Raw genomic sequence first — 16551 nt, 5'->3', positions numbered from 1 at the left:
TAGTGAATACATTGTTCAATAAAGTTCTTAGTGAAAATGAAAAATGTGTCTTTTATTTCTACTTAAAACTGAATGAACTTCTTGGCCAACCCAATACTATATGCATATGTGGAAGATACTATACTTGGTTTAATTACCTCTTTTAATAAATAAGTAAAAATGAGCCCAAAAGCGTTAAACTGGCTTGCTCAAAAACATACAGAGATGACTTATTACTATACTAGATTTAAAAAGAAAAAAAGTTAATAAAATGCAGAGATAGCTGGATAATTTTAATACCTTACTATTTTTCTCCACTGTAAAATAGTTATGGTTATTATGCAAAATGTAGTTTGGAAAACTTCTAATTTTATTAGATTCTTAGTGACTCCTTGAGTGTAGAATTTTTCTTATTTTCTTATTTTAATTCAAATTTCTCAATAAAAGTAAATCCAAATAAGTGTAAGGAAAGAGGAAACTGCATTTTATAATAAGATTTTATATATATGTGTACATATATATGTATATACATAAAATATATGCCTAAATAAAAAGTATATGTATTTATATCCTGAAAATGTATTGTTCTTTTATAACTCTCCTACCTGATTTAAAGGAAAATAAACTTATTATAGTTTTATAGATGTGATTGTCTCTGCTTTTACCTATACAAATAACCATTTACATAGAAATGTAAAGGGTGATACTTGGGAACTTTATCAGGCTATGTGTAACCCACATATTAACAGCTAAAGCCTGGGCATAATCACATAATAAAGAATGCCTCCTCTCTAAATGAAGTAATGCACAATTATGGAATTCTAATCTTATTTTCATTATATTAGTGATTTTAATTTAAATCAAACACTTGAAAAACTACTATTATTAAGTTTGAGGGTAAATGAAGTCTAATGGAATAAAATATAAAAATTCTTTATTCTCATTTTATCCTTCTTTCCAACACTGTAGTCCAATGTTCTCCTTTATACTATCCCCCCTACGTGATTATTTTTGTCTTAATATATTTGTCTCTTCTTTTTCTCTCTCACCAAATCCTCGCCTTGCTTTTTCCCTCTGCCTTTGCTTCTTTCTATCAAATATGCCATATTTCATTTTGGTTCTCAGACTTGTGCCTCCCCATCCCTTTTACTGGTAGTTAAAATCAAATGACTCCAATTGACTCTTTAAATCTGAAATACATTAGCATATTCTGATCAGAGCACTTAATCTGGATGATACATGAGGATATATAGTGAAAGAAAATGAGATACACTTTGAATTAGGTATTTGTAGCAGATTCCTACATTTTGTTTTCCATTTTTTGTGGTCATTATACTTTGATTAAAGATTATCTATTATTTTTCTATATTTGCATGCATTCATCTCCCTCAAGGCAAATTCCTATTGTGCAATTTTGGAGGTTTCTCATTGACTGGGTAGGTCGCTCAAAAACTGATCCAGTTCCCCTCCCACACTGTCCGCCCAACAAGGAATCTATCTGTAGTTTTTCACAGATCACACAAGTAACTCATCATTGAATGCTTCATGTCCTAAACTAGGCCCTTTCTTAGAGGTACACTGCCTGTAGATTCAAATATGTGTCTAATCATATGTCTAGACAGGCCATTTAATACAGTATTTAGAATGAAGCTTCTTCATACTGGCTAGATCGAATCCCATCCTATCACCTATACTAGCTGTGTAATCATCAGCAACCTCTATATGCTCCAAGGCCTGCATCCCATGTTTATCATGAGGATAAAATAATAATACAAATCAAGTGCTGAGAACTCTGCCTAGTCTACGTTAAGCAATTTGTAAATGTTAGATCTTGTTATGACTTTGAACTAGAAACTCTGCTGGGCTTTAGAGATAAAATGTTGAACAAAAGCAGACATAGCCCTTTCCTTTGGAGAGTTTACATCACACAAAACCTACATATAACAAATGACATAAATTTGTCATTCAGGCTTCACTATATTTTACTTAATATTTGTTTAATAAAAAAGTAAATATTTTAAATTATTTGAGAATAAATGAAGCATATATAGCTCAGAAAATTTAGAGGGATATAAAAATCAAAGCAGTGTATTTCCTTTTATTTTGTCTTTATAAGCAAATATTTATAAAATTAGTACAAAACACATCAACCACTTTCTATCTAATTTTATTACTAAATAGTATGAGCTGTAAAATGTCCTTATATTTACGGAAAAACAAAAATCTATCCATTCCCTAGAGTTCAACACACTACATAGTTTTCTTTTTCTCATTTTGCTATTATAAATAACGTATCAGTGATATGCTACCAGTGTTTATTAGTGTTTAACAACATTCTAATTATTACCATGATTCTGAGAGGGGGAACAGCATTTTATATGGATGTTTGTAGCATTTTAGCCACATTATAGGATTGATTTCCATTCTTTAATTTCTTTATTATTTTTAGGTCAAGTATTTTCAGGTAGGTTCAAAGATCATATATCCATGATAAAGAGCAAATGATCAAAACCAAATTTAACAAAAATATTATTAAAAGTGTCAAAAAAGTATAAAGGTGTGTTTTTACCTGTGCCCATTATGAAATGACAGCCACAGCCAAAGAAAAATGAGTCTGGTAGCAAAAGAAATATCATGAAATCAATGAATTAACTACTTGCATTTAGCATCTTGGTTATGCTTAATAATTCATATTTCAAATAACCCTCAAGTATGAAAACAATTATTAATCTAACATATGTTCACATAGGGTTATATAAAAATAAATATAAATCTGAAAACCACTCTAGTTGAACATTTGAACATTATTGTGGGATGGAAATCTCTTTATGATTTCTGCTTTGGTCTAACTCGGACATGAGTGGATGTTTTTTAAATGATAAAAGAGTACACCTGAGAATGACTAAGTAAATTGTACTGTGTCCTCTCACAGGACATATCAATTCCATTGCAGCTGAGGAAACAGAGGCTTCAAGAGGAAGAGCTCAAGTTCTCACCTTACGCTAATTAATTTTGAGAATACATAAAAATACTTCCTAAATTCATATATTAAAATATACTGATGGAAAATAAAGCTGTTAGTTTAATCTTAATGCTCAATATATTAATTTCTAGAATCTGCATAAGCAAATATATGCAAATTTTGAGAAACATTCACTACAACTCAATTAGACAAGCTATGCGTGTGTAAGGTATGCTGGATATTAAAGTAGGTTACAGAGCCAATGTGGAACTCACTTTTTCTAAAGAATTTTAAAATCTATGTAAGTATCAGAGTCAACATTTTGAAAAGTTGCATGTAATATACTAGAAAATGTCCTACAAACTCATTTTGCTCAAGGAATACATGGTAGGCTTTAGTTAATGGTAGTTTTAGAATCATGCCTTGAATCTTTATAGAGTTCTAGAAAATATAAGAAAAGTCTATCAATATATTACATTATCTTTAGCCCCTAAAACTAGCTCCTTTAAAGCTCTTTTATCTTTTAAAACATAATTATGTGTGACAAAGTTAAGAGAAAATAATTTAATTTTTGTAAAATAAAATTAAACTGAGAGTATTGGTAAATTATATGCATGTGAGACAATTATACACTTCCTTAACTCTGGAGGGGTATATCTGCTGATTTACATATGTGTAGCAAATAATACATAGCATATCAATAGGTATAATTATATATGACTATGTTAACTACATTACAAAGAGAGGCACAGACAATAATCATATATATCTTGCATACCAAAAATTTTGGCAATTTTACGTCTTTTGTGTCTTGATAAAAACAGGGCCTCTTTATTTTCAATTTACAATATTTAGTTAATTTATCAGAATAAAAAGCAGCAGGAGTGCTTTCAATGTTGGATTTATCTTTAAATTCACATTTCCAGTTAGCAATAAATGTATTAATTGAAAATTGTATGTGCACTGTATTCAGTGAAAACTTGTTTTCTGTCACAGTATTTTCAATCAATTAGTGCACATTCATCTTTATGATAAATTTTGCTTTTGACTTTTTTAGATAGCTCAATAATAGTAACAATATTATTAAGGAATATTTAAATTTAAAAAATGAAAGATAAGTGATTTTTTTTTTAGCAGCATAATTCAAACAAATTTCTTGAAACATGTACCATGGTCTAACACACCACATTCCCAGTAATATGGTTTCATAAACATAGCTTCAAATTTCTAAGTACTTAAGTGTCTGTGTTTGGGTGGGGATTCATGTAGGTACATCTGTTATACAAGTGACTGCAACAGATGCAGATGACGCCAACTATGGAAATAGTGCCAAAGTGGTCTATAGCATATTGCAAGGACAGCCATATTTTTCAGTGGACCCAGAATCAGGTAACAACATCTAATACTTGGTCTCTTTCTCATTATGCAATAACATCTGGATGCACATTTATAGATTTTTCTATACTTAAAAAGCTATTAAGTGTCATGTTTTTATTTATTCCTTATATTGATAGTTATTCCATGGATACAGAAGCAGAATTCCTATTATTTAAAAAGATTTGAATCCTTAGCCCTTTAGACTAGTATTTATTGAGCTTAAATTTATTACATTAAATACAAAATTTCACAGAGATTCAACACATTACATGTCTTAGGAAATACTCAAAACCAAAAAAAATGTGACAATCATCAAAATTAAGCTTATTCATCTAAAGACTTTTGACTAAAGTTAGTTTTTCTAGTCAAAAGGATAATTAAATTGATTAGCAAAAATTTCTTCCTGAACAACAGCCCATGAAAGAATTTTTTTCTGTTCTGTGAATTATGTTAAATTGGTTATGTATGGATTGAAAGACTTATCTAGGTACACTGACATCTTATCATCTGTTTGTTTTGATTAATGTCTGTAAAATGGATCTTGCATGGCTTAATTTTAAAACACAGTGATTGAATTGCAAAATATTTGTCTATTTTTTCCAAAAGGCATAATAAAAACTGCATTACCAGACATGAGCAGAGAAAATAGAGAGCAGTACCAAGTGGTTATACAAGCCAAAGACATGGGTGGCCAGATGGGAGGCCTTTCTGGAACCACCACAGTGAACATCACTCTGACAGACGTCAACAACAATCCTCCTCGATTTCCCCAGAGTAAGAGAGGTTTCAGTGATACCATGTGGAAAGTTTCTCAAACACACTATGAACAGTTCACTACTAGTTTATGGATAAAGATGAATCCACAACCCCTCCTCCCACAGAATATCATGATTTCCCACAAATTAATTAAAAGTGACTAGGATCATTTCATCATTGAGTAGGTAATGGAGAAAACAAGGAAATGAGGTTCTTTTTGGCAACTTTAATTATCTTCTTCTACCTTTTGAAGAGTTATAAAATTTTCTGGACTACCTTTCCCAACATTTCCTATGATCATCTAGTTCTTTTTCTTATCTATTTCCTGGTTATGAGCGTGGACTCTCAAGTCTGACCACCAGGCTGCAAATCCCATGTCTATCACTTGTCTTGCCTCAGTTCTCTTGTTTGTATGTAAGAATTATAATCCCTTATTTAATCAATTCTAAAACACAGGTATGTTGATGTTTTAACATCTCTGAAATCAGATACTATATTAAAATCAATGCAAGTTAGTTTAATTGGCCATATTTTTCTTTCTTATTGGCCCACAGTCTCATGAAATAACCTTGGTTGTGATGGCATCTGAGATATGTTAGAGTTTGCTGGTATCTGTTACCTACTTGTGAAGATTAAATCAGTTAATAGCCTTTCAGTTGTCACGATTTCTATGTTAAACCATGGATTCTTTGCAAGCCATGAGGTCCTACAAAAACAGACTCATTCTCTGCTGAAAATATTTCTATGTTGCAGCAAATAAAATTATAAGAGGTCCTATCTTGAAACGTTCTGTTAAGGGCCCTGAAATTTCAATTTATAACATTGATTCCAATAGAGTAAAGCATTTTTTTCAAGCTAATCAAATTTGAAATACTTGATGATACAGCTCTGGATGGTGGACATATACAAATGATAAATATTAAAAAATAAACTTTGCTAAGAATATGAATAATAAGACTAATTAACATAAATCTAAACTTTGCATTCAGGTTCCTTAAACATAAACTGAAAAAGTATGATGTGATGACTTCTCAAATGACTTGCCACTCTATAATTTTATTATCTATTATAATCTCAGCAGAAGGTTTGGAACTCGTAATAGTAAAACTGTTCTTGAACTAAGAACTGGGCTAAGCATGTTAAAGACGTCATTTCATGGAATCTTCATAACAAACCTATGAGTGAATAGCTATCATCATCTCTATTTTACAGATGTGTAAATTAAGGGTTAGAGAATTTAACTAACTTGCCTAGTGATGAAAATTCAAATCCAGGGCCGTTGGATTTAGAAGTCCCTCTTCTTAACCACCAAGCAAATTGGAAAGAGAACAGACTTTGAAGTCAGGGAGACTTAGTTTTGCCTTCTGCTTTTCCCAGCTTTACAGGATGATTTCCTTGAGCCTTATCTGAGGATAATACACCTGCCTTCATTCTATAAGGACTAATGTTAGAATTAAATAAATTAACATAGAGGGCCTTTGGCCTTATATAGATTTCAACACATATTAAATGTTTAAAAACATTTCTAACTTTCATTAACATTTTTTGTGATATTTTCTTATTATCTCTTAAATAAATCCTCACAAACTAAAATGCTTTCATGAACAGCACAGTGTAATGGCTGAAACTGCAGGAGACAGAAACGCTCATATCCCACTTAAAGACATTAACAAGCAAAAAAAAAAAAAAAAAAAAAAGAAGTAACTTGCTGTGTATGGATTTATTTTTTCTATCCCTGAGTTAGAATATAAGAATAAATGCATGTTCTAAATCACTTAATATAAGTAAAAATGTGTAATGACAATGTTGAATGCTTCAGATAAGCAGTAAATAATTGTTTTCCTTGCCCTCTTAAGTCAAAAGTTCTGGATTCTAGTATCAGGACTACCATCTATTATCTAAATAACCTTGAGACATTCACTTAATCTTTCTGGAACATATATTTCTCATTTACAAAATGAGAGTACTCTGTCTTTATAAATTATTTTTCTAACTTAATAAATCTATAATTTTTGACAGCTTACAATTCAATATGATGAAAAACTCTCCTAATTTGAAATTAATTTATTTAAGTAAAAAAGGCAGAGGAAATGAAAGATTTTTGTTATCTAAAGATGAAACAGCTTTGATTTAATTTTCAGGTACGTATCAATTTTATTCTCCTGAGTCTGTGCCTCTTGGAACTCATCTTGGAAGGATAAAAGCCAATGACCCTGATGTGGGGGAAAATGCTGAGATGGAATACAGCATTGCTGAAGGAGACGGAGCAGACATGTTTGATGTCGTCACTGACAAGGATACACAGGAAGGGATTATAACTGTCAAACAGGTTTCTTCTTGCTGTCTTCATTTCCTCATTGAGTGCTTTATAGTTTATTTTTGCTTTTCAAGGAAGAAAAGCCTAGGATTTATTTTTCCCATCCTTTACATGCTTCTATCCTTCATATAAGTGGGAATAGTTGCGATTTCACTTCAAATAAGTTAAGCATCTTTATCATTGACACTTAAAAACTGATATAAAACCTCAACAGCTTGTGCTTATAGTAGACAACAATCAAACAAGGATTAGATACTCTCAAAAGTCTTTGTTTTATATTGCACCATGGTATTATTTCATTCACTGTTTAAAATATTTAAATTGTTAAGTGTGATGGCTTATTAAAATAGATGAAGCCTGAAGATGCTTGATTTTTAAAGCAGTGGAGAACATTATAAAGCGTTACACAGAATAATCAAGCTAAATATTGATTACTTTATATCACCCTAATTTCCCTGCTTTCATTCACATCTTTTTTCCACAGTGTTCAGATTAATAATTTTTTTTTTCTTTTTAAAACACAGTTTTAGAACTGTAGGACTTAAGGAAGCAACTTATGTGAATGGTTTGTTAAATCTCAATTTTATGTTTCTGCTGATTTTAAATTTTTATAACTTTAATAATAATAATATAGTAATAAATAGCCTATGTATTAGATAATACTTCATTTACCTATGACTACCAAAATGTAAAATGCATTACTAAGTGTGAATCAATCTTAATGTGTATACTATTATATTGAATTACTCCTTATAAATGTGTAAGGCAAAAAAAAAATTTCCTAATTTATTTGTTATACCCATGAAGCAATAATTGGGAAAGTTATTTAACCAGAATTACTGGGACTATTAAGAGAGGTGGTTATTAAATTTTGAAATTGTCTTCCATTTTTATGTCTGCTATATTATACTAATTTTTCTTATTTTATTTAACTTCAGAATTTAGATTATGAAAACAAAATGCTGTACACTTTAAAAGTGGATGCAAGTAACACTCACCCTGATCCACGATTCCTGTACCTGGGACCTTTCAAAGACACAGCTGTGGTCAAAATATCTGTGGAAGATATGGATGAGCCACCTGTGTTCAGTAAAATTTTTTACTTGATAGAAGTAGATGAAGATGTAAAGGAAGGCAGCATCATTGGACAGGTTACAGCATATGACCCAGATGCCATGAACAATTTAATAAAGTAAGTATTTTGAGAAAACTTAAGTTTGAAGAAAAATGATAATCTCACTATTTATAAGCTGTGTGAAAAAAAAATGTACCATGTATGATCAAGTACAGTAATACAACCAAACACTTCCATAGCACAGACTTTTAGCTGGGCTGTCTTCTAAGTGCTCTGGATATATTATTTCATTTGACTCTTATCACATATTACAAGGTAGCTCTTATTATTATATCTTTCTGTAGACGAGATAAGACTAAGGTACCGAACATTTAAATAACTTGCCAAATAATTAGTCACTGGCAAAGCTGGGTTTGAGGTTCAGGCTGTCTGGCTCCAGTGTCCGTGATTCTAATCCCTTAGTTATTGACGTAATTCTTGTCTCATTGCCCTTCTTAGATAAATCATAGTTCGAATAATAAGATACCTAAACAAATACATTAGAAAAGAAGTTCTTCTAGAAAAGCTTAAGAGATACCTTGAAAATTGATGAAAAACGTCTTTTGAAAATAGTCCCTAGGCACATTTTACATCAAAACTTTTGAGAAGCAAAATATCAATTATATTCTATTAATAAAACAGAGAATTGGTAAAACGAGTAATGATATTTGAGAACAGTAAAACTATTAAAAATTGGTATAGTATAGTGCAGAATAGTGTAATACTTTCCCAAAATTTGAATATTGTATTAACCATTTAAAAGTTTTCAAATATGCCAGAAACTATGCTTAAGGAGAATATAAATATAGTTGTGACACAGATGGATGAATAGGATGGGTGGATGAAGATGGGTAGGTATGTTGATGAAGACAAAAGAGACAGACAAATAATATATTGTCTGTTAATATGTGGCTAGTAAAATGCCTAAAATTATGCTTTGTTTAAAATTTAATTTTTTATACAACAAGGACCGACTGTATAGCACATGGAACTGTACTAAATATCTTGTAATAACCTGTAATGGAAGGGAATGTAAAAAAAAGAATATATATATTTATATGTATATATAACTGAATCATTTTGCTATATACCTAAAACTAACACAATATTGTAGTAAATAAACTATATTTCAATAAATTTTTGGATCAAATTTAATTTTTAATTAAGGAAAATAAATGGTTAAATATTTATTGGGAATGCCCAGATTTCCTGGAATTCATGTCATACCATCATACATAGAAAATCAGTGAGCACAATACTAAGTATATAAGTATTAAATTTAGTTTAAGATGTAATAACCATTCATGTTAATTTACAAAGCCACGTTTGTTGCACTAAATATACCCTAATTTATATTTAATTTGTTGGTCAATTAATATATTTTTAAAATAAAGAAAGTTTGTGAAATTTTAATCTGTAGTTAGTACTCAGAGTTTAGCTTGAAATATTTGGTTAGTTTTAGGTTAATTAGAATAGAATTCACTTAACTTTCTCTTTTAAAAAATGTTCAAGTTCAAATTATATATTTTGTATATTGTTAATTAATTTAAAAACATGACTTATAATGATACCAATGCATAAAAGATTATTTTACTCTGACACTTTTGTATCAGTATACATGAAATGGATTAATTTAAAATCTTCGTATTATATAAAACAAAACTCCTAAAATGAAATGAATAAGTAATCTAGTTTTCCAGTGGTCTACACATATGTTCCAACATTTTTATATCCAAAATGTTTATTTATTTTTTACTGAAATTGAGTGTGGCTGATTGGTTTTGGCATTTCTTATATGTGCATTTATTTTTGTAAGTAACAAAAAGAAGTTTAAAGTGTTTTTGTGTTCTTTGCAATATTGAAATAGAAATAAATCACCACTTATATTAAAAATGGATAAGGGATTGTCCATACCAATAGCTATAAATGCTCAGTAAGTATCTGTTCTTGATAGATTTTGCAATTTCCAAAAAATAGTAGTCAATGTCTTTTCTACTTCAATTGTGGCACCAGATTCATGACATGAGACAAATATTTTGCCTATCCTTTCCTCTATAAAATAATTGTTATCATTTATTGAGCCCTTGCTATGAGCTGGAAACTATCCAAAGAGCTTTATATTTATTAGATCATTTAAACCTCATCACAACATTATAAGGTGAGTACAACTGTCATCACCTACATTTTTAAAAAAATTTATTTTATATTGGAGCAAAGTTGATTAACAATGTTGTGTTAGTTTCAGTTGCACAGCAAAGTGATTCAGTTACACATATTTATGTATCTATTATTTTTTCAAATTCTTTTCCCATTTTGGTTATTACAGAACACTGAGCCGAGTTCCCTGTGCTGTACAGTAGGTCCCTGTTGATTATCTAATTTTAAATACAGTAGTCAGGCTCACAGACTTAGAGAACGAACTTATGGTTAACAGGGGGGAAGGGGGAGGGAGAGGGATAGATTGGCAGTTTGGAATTGACACATACACCTACATTTTAAAAAAACACAAATTGAGATGCAAAGAGTTTAAGAAACTTTACTAAGGACACTGTACAAATAATTAGCAGACTGAGGTTCAAACTACTGATGATCTGAATGCACAACCAATTCTTTAGCAGATATATTCTGCGTTCTTACTGACCTAATTATTAATTAGAGATAATTAATATTGTTTCACATTCATAAACTGCTTTGACCGACCTCAGGGGTACAAAGCAAAGCCTCAAGGACAAAATTATACAAAAAGCAAAATATGGCTTTTGTCCCTCAGAATTTGGTCTAGTTTTTCATCATTTTTTCCATTTCCCACAATAGAAAATTTCTTTTTTTTCTTCCAGTTTTATTGAGATATAATTGACATATAGCACTGTAAAAGTTTAAGGTGTACAGCATAACGATTTGATGTGCATACATCATGAAATGATTACCGCAATAAGTTTAGTGAGCATCTATCATCTCATATAGATACAAAGTTAAAGAAACAGAAATTTTTTTTTCCTTCTGAAGAGAACACTTAGGATTTACTCTTTAACAACTTCCATATGTAACATACAGCAGTGTTAATTATATGTATTATGTTGTATATTATATCAATATCACTAGTACTTACATATAACTGAAAATTTGTACCTTTTGGCTGCCTTCATCCAATTCTCCCTCCACCTACCCTCCCCTCTGGTAACCACAAATATGATCTTTCTTTATGAGTTTGTTTTTGAAGTATAATTTTCTTACAACACTATGTTTTTTCCTGTTGCACAACATAGTAATTCAAAATGTCTATACATTTCAAAATGATCACCATGATAAGTCTAGTTCCATCTGCCACCTTACAAAGGTATTACATACTTATTAACTATATTCCCCACACTATACATTTCATACCTATGGCTCATTTATTTGCCAAGTAGAAGTTTGTACCTCTTAATCTCCCTCACCTATTTCTTTCCTTCCCTATACCTTCCCCTCTGGAAATTATCTGTTCTCTGTATCTATAACTGTTTCTGTTTTGTTATATTTGATCATTTGTTTTGCTTTTTAGATTTCACGTACAAGCGAAATCATACAGCATGTGACTTTCTCTGACTTATTTTATTTATTTACTCTAGATCCATCCATGCTGTCACAAATGGCATAATTTCATTCTTTTGATGGCTAAGTAATATTCCATTGTGTATATATGCATATATACCACATCTTCTTTATCCATTCATTTATCACTGGGCACTTACGTTGCTTCCATATCTTGTATATTGTAAATAATACTGCAATAAACGTAGGGGTGCATATATCTTTTCTAATGAGTGGTTTCTTTTTCTTTGGATAAATACCCAGGTGGAATTGCTGGATCATATGGTAGTTTGGTTTTAATAGTTTTGATGAATCTCCATACTGTTTTCCATATCGGCTGCACCAATTTATATTCCCACCAACAGTGCATGAAGGTTCCCTTTTGTACACATCCTGTCAACCTTCGTTGTTTGTTGTTTTTTGATAATAGCATTATGACAGTTGTGAGGTGATATATCATTGTGGTTTTGATTTGCATTTCCCTGATGATGAGTGATGTTGAGCATCTTTTCATGTGCCTGTTCACCATCTATATGTCTTTGAAAACACGTCTATTCAGAACCTCTGCCCATTTTTTAAACAGGCTGTTTGGTTTTTGTATATTTTGGTTATTAACCACTTATTGGATCTATTTTCGCTATTAACCACTTATTGGATCTATCATTTGCAAATATCTTCTCCCGTTCAGTAGGCAGCCATTTCATTTTGTTGATTGTTCCTTTCACTGGGCAAAAACTTTTTAGTTTGATTAAGTCCCATTTATTTATTTTTGCTTTTGTTTCCCTTGCCTGAGTAGATATATCCAAAAAATATTACTAAGACCAATGTCAAAGAGCTTATTGCCCATGTTTTCTTTTAGAACTTTTATGGTTGCAGTTCTTACATTTAAGTCTTTAATCCATTTTGAATTTATTTTTATGCATGGTGTGAAAAAGTAGTCCAGTGTGATTCTTCTACATGTATCTGTCCAGTTTTCCCAGAACCACTCATTGAAGAGACTATCTTTTCTCCATTGTATATTCTTGCCTCCTTTGTGGTAGATTAATTGCCATGTAAGTGCAGGTTCACTTCTGGGCTCTCTATTCTGTTCCAATGATTTATGTGTCTGTTTTTGTACGAGTACCATACTGTTTTGATTACTGTAGCTTTGTAGTATAGTTTGAAATCAGAGCTCATGATACCTCCAGCTTCGTTCTTCTTTCTCAAGATTGTTTTGGCTATTCAGGGTCTTTCGAGTTTCATACAAATTTTAGAATTATTTGTTCTAGTTCTGTGAGAAATGACTTTGGTATTTTGATAGGGATTGCATTGATTCTGTAGGTTGCCTTAGGGAATATGGATATTTTATATACATTATACACAAAACTGATTCTTATAATCCATGAACATGGTATATCTTTCCATCTGCTTGTGTATTCTTCAATTTCTTTCATCAGTGTTGCATAGTTTAGCAAGTACAGGTCCTTAACCTCTTTAGTTAGATTTATTCCTATGTATTTTATTCTTTTTGATGTGATTGTAAATGGTATTTTCTTAATTTCTCTTTCCGATAGTTCATTTTTAGTGTCTAGAAATACAACAGATTTCTGTATATTATCAATAATTTTGTATCTTCCAACTTTACCAAATTATTGATGAGTTCTAGTATTTTTTTGGTGGCATCTTTAGGATTTTCTAAGTGTAGTATCATGTCATCTGCAAACAGTGACAGTTCTTATTCTTCCTTTCTAATTTGGATGACTTTTATTTCTTTTTCTTGTCTGACTGCTGTGGCTAGGACTTCCAAAACTATGTTGAATAAAAGTGGTGAAAGTGTGTATCCAGGTCTTGTTACTGATTTTAGAAAAACTCTTTCAGCTTTTCAACACTGAGTATGATTTTAGCTGTGGGCTTGTAATATATGGCCTTTATTATGTTGAGGTATATTCCATCTATACCCACTTTGTGGAGAGTTTTTTTAATCATAAATTAATGTTGAATTTTGTCAAAAGCTTTTTCTGCATCTATTGAAAGGTCATATGATTTTTATTCTTCAATTTGCTAATGTGGTATATCACATTGATTTGCAAATATTGAACCATCCTTTCTTCCCTGGGATAAACCCCATTTGATCATGGGGTATGAACCTTTTAATGTATTGTTGAATTCATTTTGCTAACATTTTGTTATGGATTCTTGCATCTACGTTCATCAGTGGTATAGGCTTGTCATTTTTTTGTGTGATCTTCATCTGGTTTTGGTATCAGGATGATGCTGACCTCTTAGTACGAGTTTGGAAGCATTCATTCCTTTTTAATTTTTTGGAATATAGTTTGAGAGATTGGTGTTAACTTTTCTATAAATGTTTGGTAGCATTCATCTGGGAAAATATCTGGTCCTGGATTTTTGTTTGTTGGGAATTTTTTTTTAAATTACTGATTCAATTTTATTACTGATAATAAAATAATAATTTTCTATTTCTTCCTGGTTCAATCTTGGGAGGTTGCACATTTCTAAGAATTTGTCCATTTCTCCTAGGTTGTCCATTTTCTTGGTGTATAATTGTTCATAGTAATCTCTTATGATCTTTTGTATTTCTGTGGTGTAGGTTGTAACTTCTCTTTTTTCATTTCTGATTTTGTTAATTTGGGCCCTCTCTCTTTCTTCTTAATGAGTCTGGCTAAAAGTTTATCAATTTTGTTTATCTTTACCAAGAACGAGCTCCTAGTTTTAGTGATCTTTCCTGTTGTGTTTTTTGGTTTTTTGGTCTCTATTTCATTTATTTCTGCTCTTATCTTTATAACTGCTTTCCTTCTAACTTTGGATTTTATTTTTTCTTCTTTTCCTAGTTCCTTTAGATGTAAAGTTAGGTTGTTTCTTTGAGGTTTTTCTTGTTTCCTGAGATAGGCTTTTCTTGCTATAAACTTCCCTCTTAGACCTGTTTTTGCTGTATCCCAAAGGTTTTGGGTCATTACGTTTCTTTCACTTAGTCCATTTACATTTAAAGTAATTGTTGATAGGTAAGTACCCATTGCCATTTTGTTAATTGTTTAGGGGTGGTTTTATAGTTCTTTTTTGTTCCTTTCTTCTTCTTTTTCTCTTCTCCCTTTTCATTTGATGGCTGCCTTTAGTGTTTTGCTTGGATTCCTTTCTCATTTGCATGTATGTATCTGCTATAGATGTTTGAGTGGTATCAGGATGATGCTGGCCTCTTCATATGAGTTTGGAATTATTCATTCTTCTTTAATTTTTTGGAATAATTTGAGAAGGATAGGTATTAACTCTTCTATAAATGTTTGGTAGAATTCATCTGTGAAGACATCTGGTCCTGAACTTTTGTTTGTTGAGAGTTACCATGAGGTTGTTGTTACCATGAGGTTTATATATAGCCATCCATATACACATGATTATTTTAAGTTTCAGATCTCTTAAACTCAAACAGATTTTAACAACCCTGCATTTTTACTCCCCAGCCCCACTCCACAGTTACTGTTTTGACATCATATTTTACATCTTTTTGTTTTGTGTATCCCTTAGTTATTTATTGTATATATAGATGATTTTACTACTTTGGTCTTTTAACCTTCCTAGTAGCTTCATGCATCGTTGATTTACCACCTTTACTGTATACTTGTCTTTACAAATGAGATTTTTCCTTTTGTAATTTTCTATTTCTAGTTCTGCTTTTCTTTTTCCTCAGAGAAATCCTTTAATTTTTCTTTAAATTTGGTTTGGTGGTGCTGAACTCTTTAGTTTTGGCTTGTCTGTAAAACTTTGATATCTCCATCAAATCTGAATGAAACCTTGCCCGGGAGAGTATTATTGCTTGTAGGTTTTTCCCTTTTCATCACTTTAAATATACTGTGTCACTCCCTTCTGGCCTGTGTAGTAACTGCTGAAAAGTTGACTGATAGCCTTATGGGAATTCCCTTGTACATAATTTGTGGCTTTTCCCTTGCTGCTTCTAATATTCTCTAATTTTTGTAATTTAGTTACAATATGTCTTGGTGTGGTCCTCTTTGGGTTGATCCTGTTTTGGACTCTGCTTCTTGGCCTGAATGCCTGTTTCCTTTCTCAGGTTAGGGAAGTTTTCTGCTATAATGTCTTCAAATATGTTCTCTGCCCCTTTCTCTCTCTTCTCCTTCTGGACCCCAAAATGTGAATCTTAGTATGCTTAATGTTGTACTAGAGGTCTCTTAAGTTGTCATCCTTTATTTTTATTATTTTTTTTTCTTTTTGCTGTTCAGCTTCAGTGATTTCCACTACTCTTTCTTCCAGCTTGCTGATCTGTTCTTCTGTATCATCTAATCTGTTGATTCATTCTGGTCTATTTTTTATTTCAGTTATTGTATTCTTCATGTATTTTGGTTCTTCTTTATATTTTCTTAACTCTTTGTTAAAATCTTCTAACTTGTCACTTTGTTCATGCAATCTTCTCCTAAGTTCTTTGAACATTTTTATGATCATTACCTTGAACTCTTTATTGTGTTGATTGCT

At 31.1% G+C, this 16551-nt stretch overlaps 1 protein-coding gene across 2 annotated transcripts in view; it reads left to right on the top strand.

The window, feature by feature from the left end:
* CDH9 (cadherin 9) overlaps positions 1 to 16551 on the top strand; it is an 82409-nt gene that overhangs the window by 47346 nt on the left and 18512 nt on the right. Inside the window, exons 3-6 of one of the 2 annotated variants that reach the window (XM_061187678.1) lie at positions 4211 to 4330; positions 4925 to 5092; positions 7216 to 7403; positions 8330 to 8583. In XM_061187678.1, the coding sequence (XP_061043661.1) occupies positions 4211 to 4330; positions 4925 to 5092; positions 7216 to 7403; positions 8330 to 8583 (730 nt within the window). The remainder of the gene's footprint in view (positions 1 to 4210; positions 4331 to 4924; positions 5093 to 7215; positions 7404 to 8329; positions 8584 to 16551) is intronic. The other variant, XM_061187679.1, reaches the window with a different exon arrangement.

This window comes from Eubalaena glacialis, chromosome 4 (genome assembly GCF_028564815.1).
Source record: "Eubalaena glacialis isolate mEubGla1 chromosome 4, mEubGla1.1.hap2.+ XY, whole genome shotgun sequence".
Lineage (NCBI taxonomy): Eukaryota > Metazoa > Chordata > Mammalia > Artiodactyla > Balaenidae > Eubalaena > Eubalaena glacialis.
This window is presented reverse-complemented; position numbering and strand designations above follow the sequence as displayed.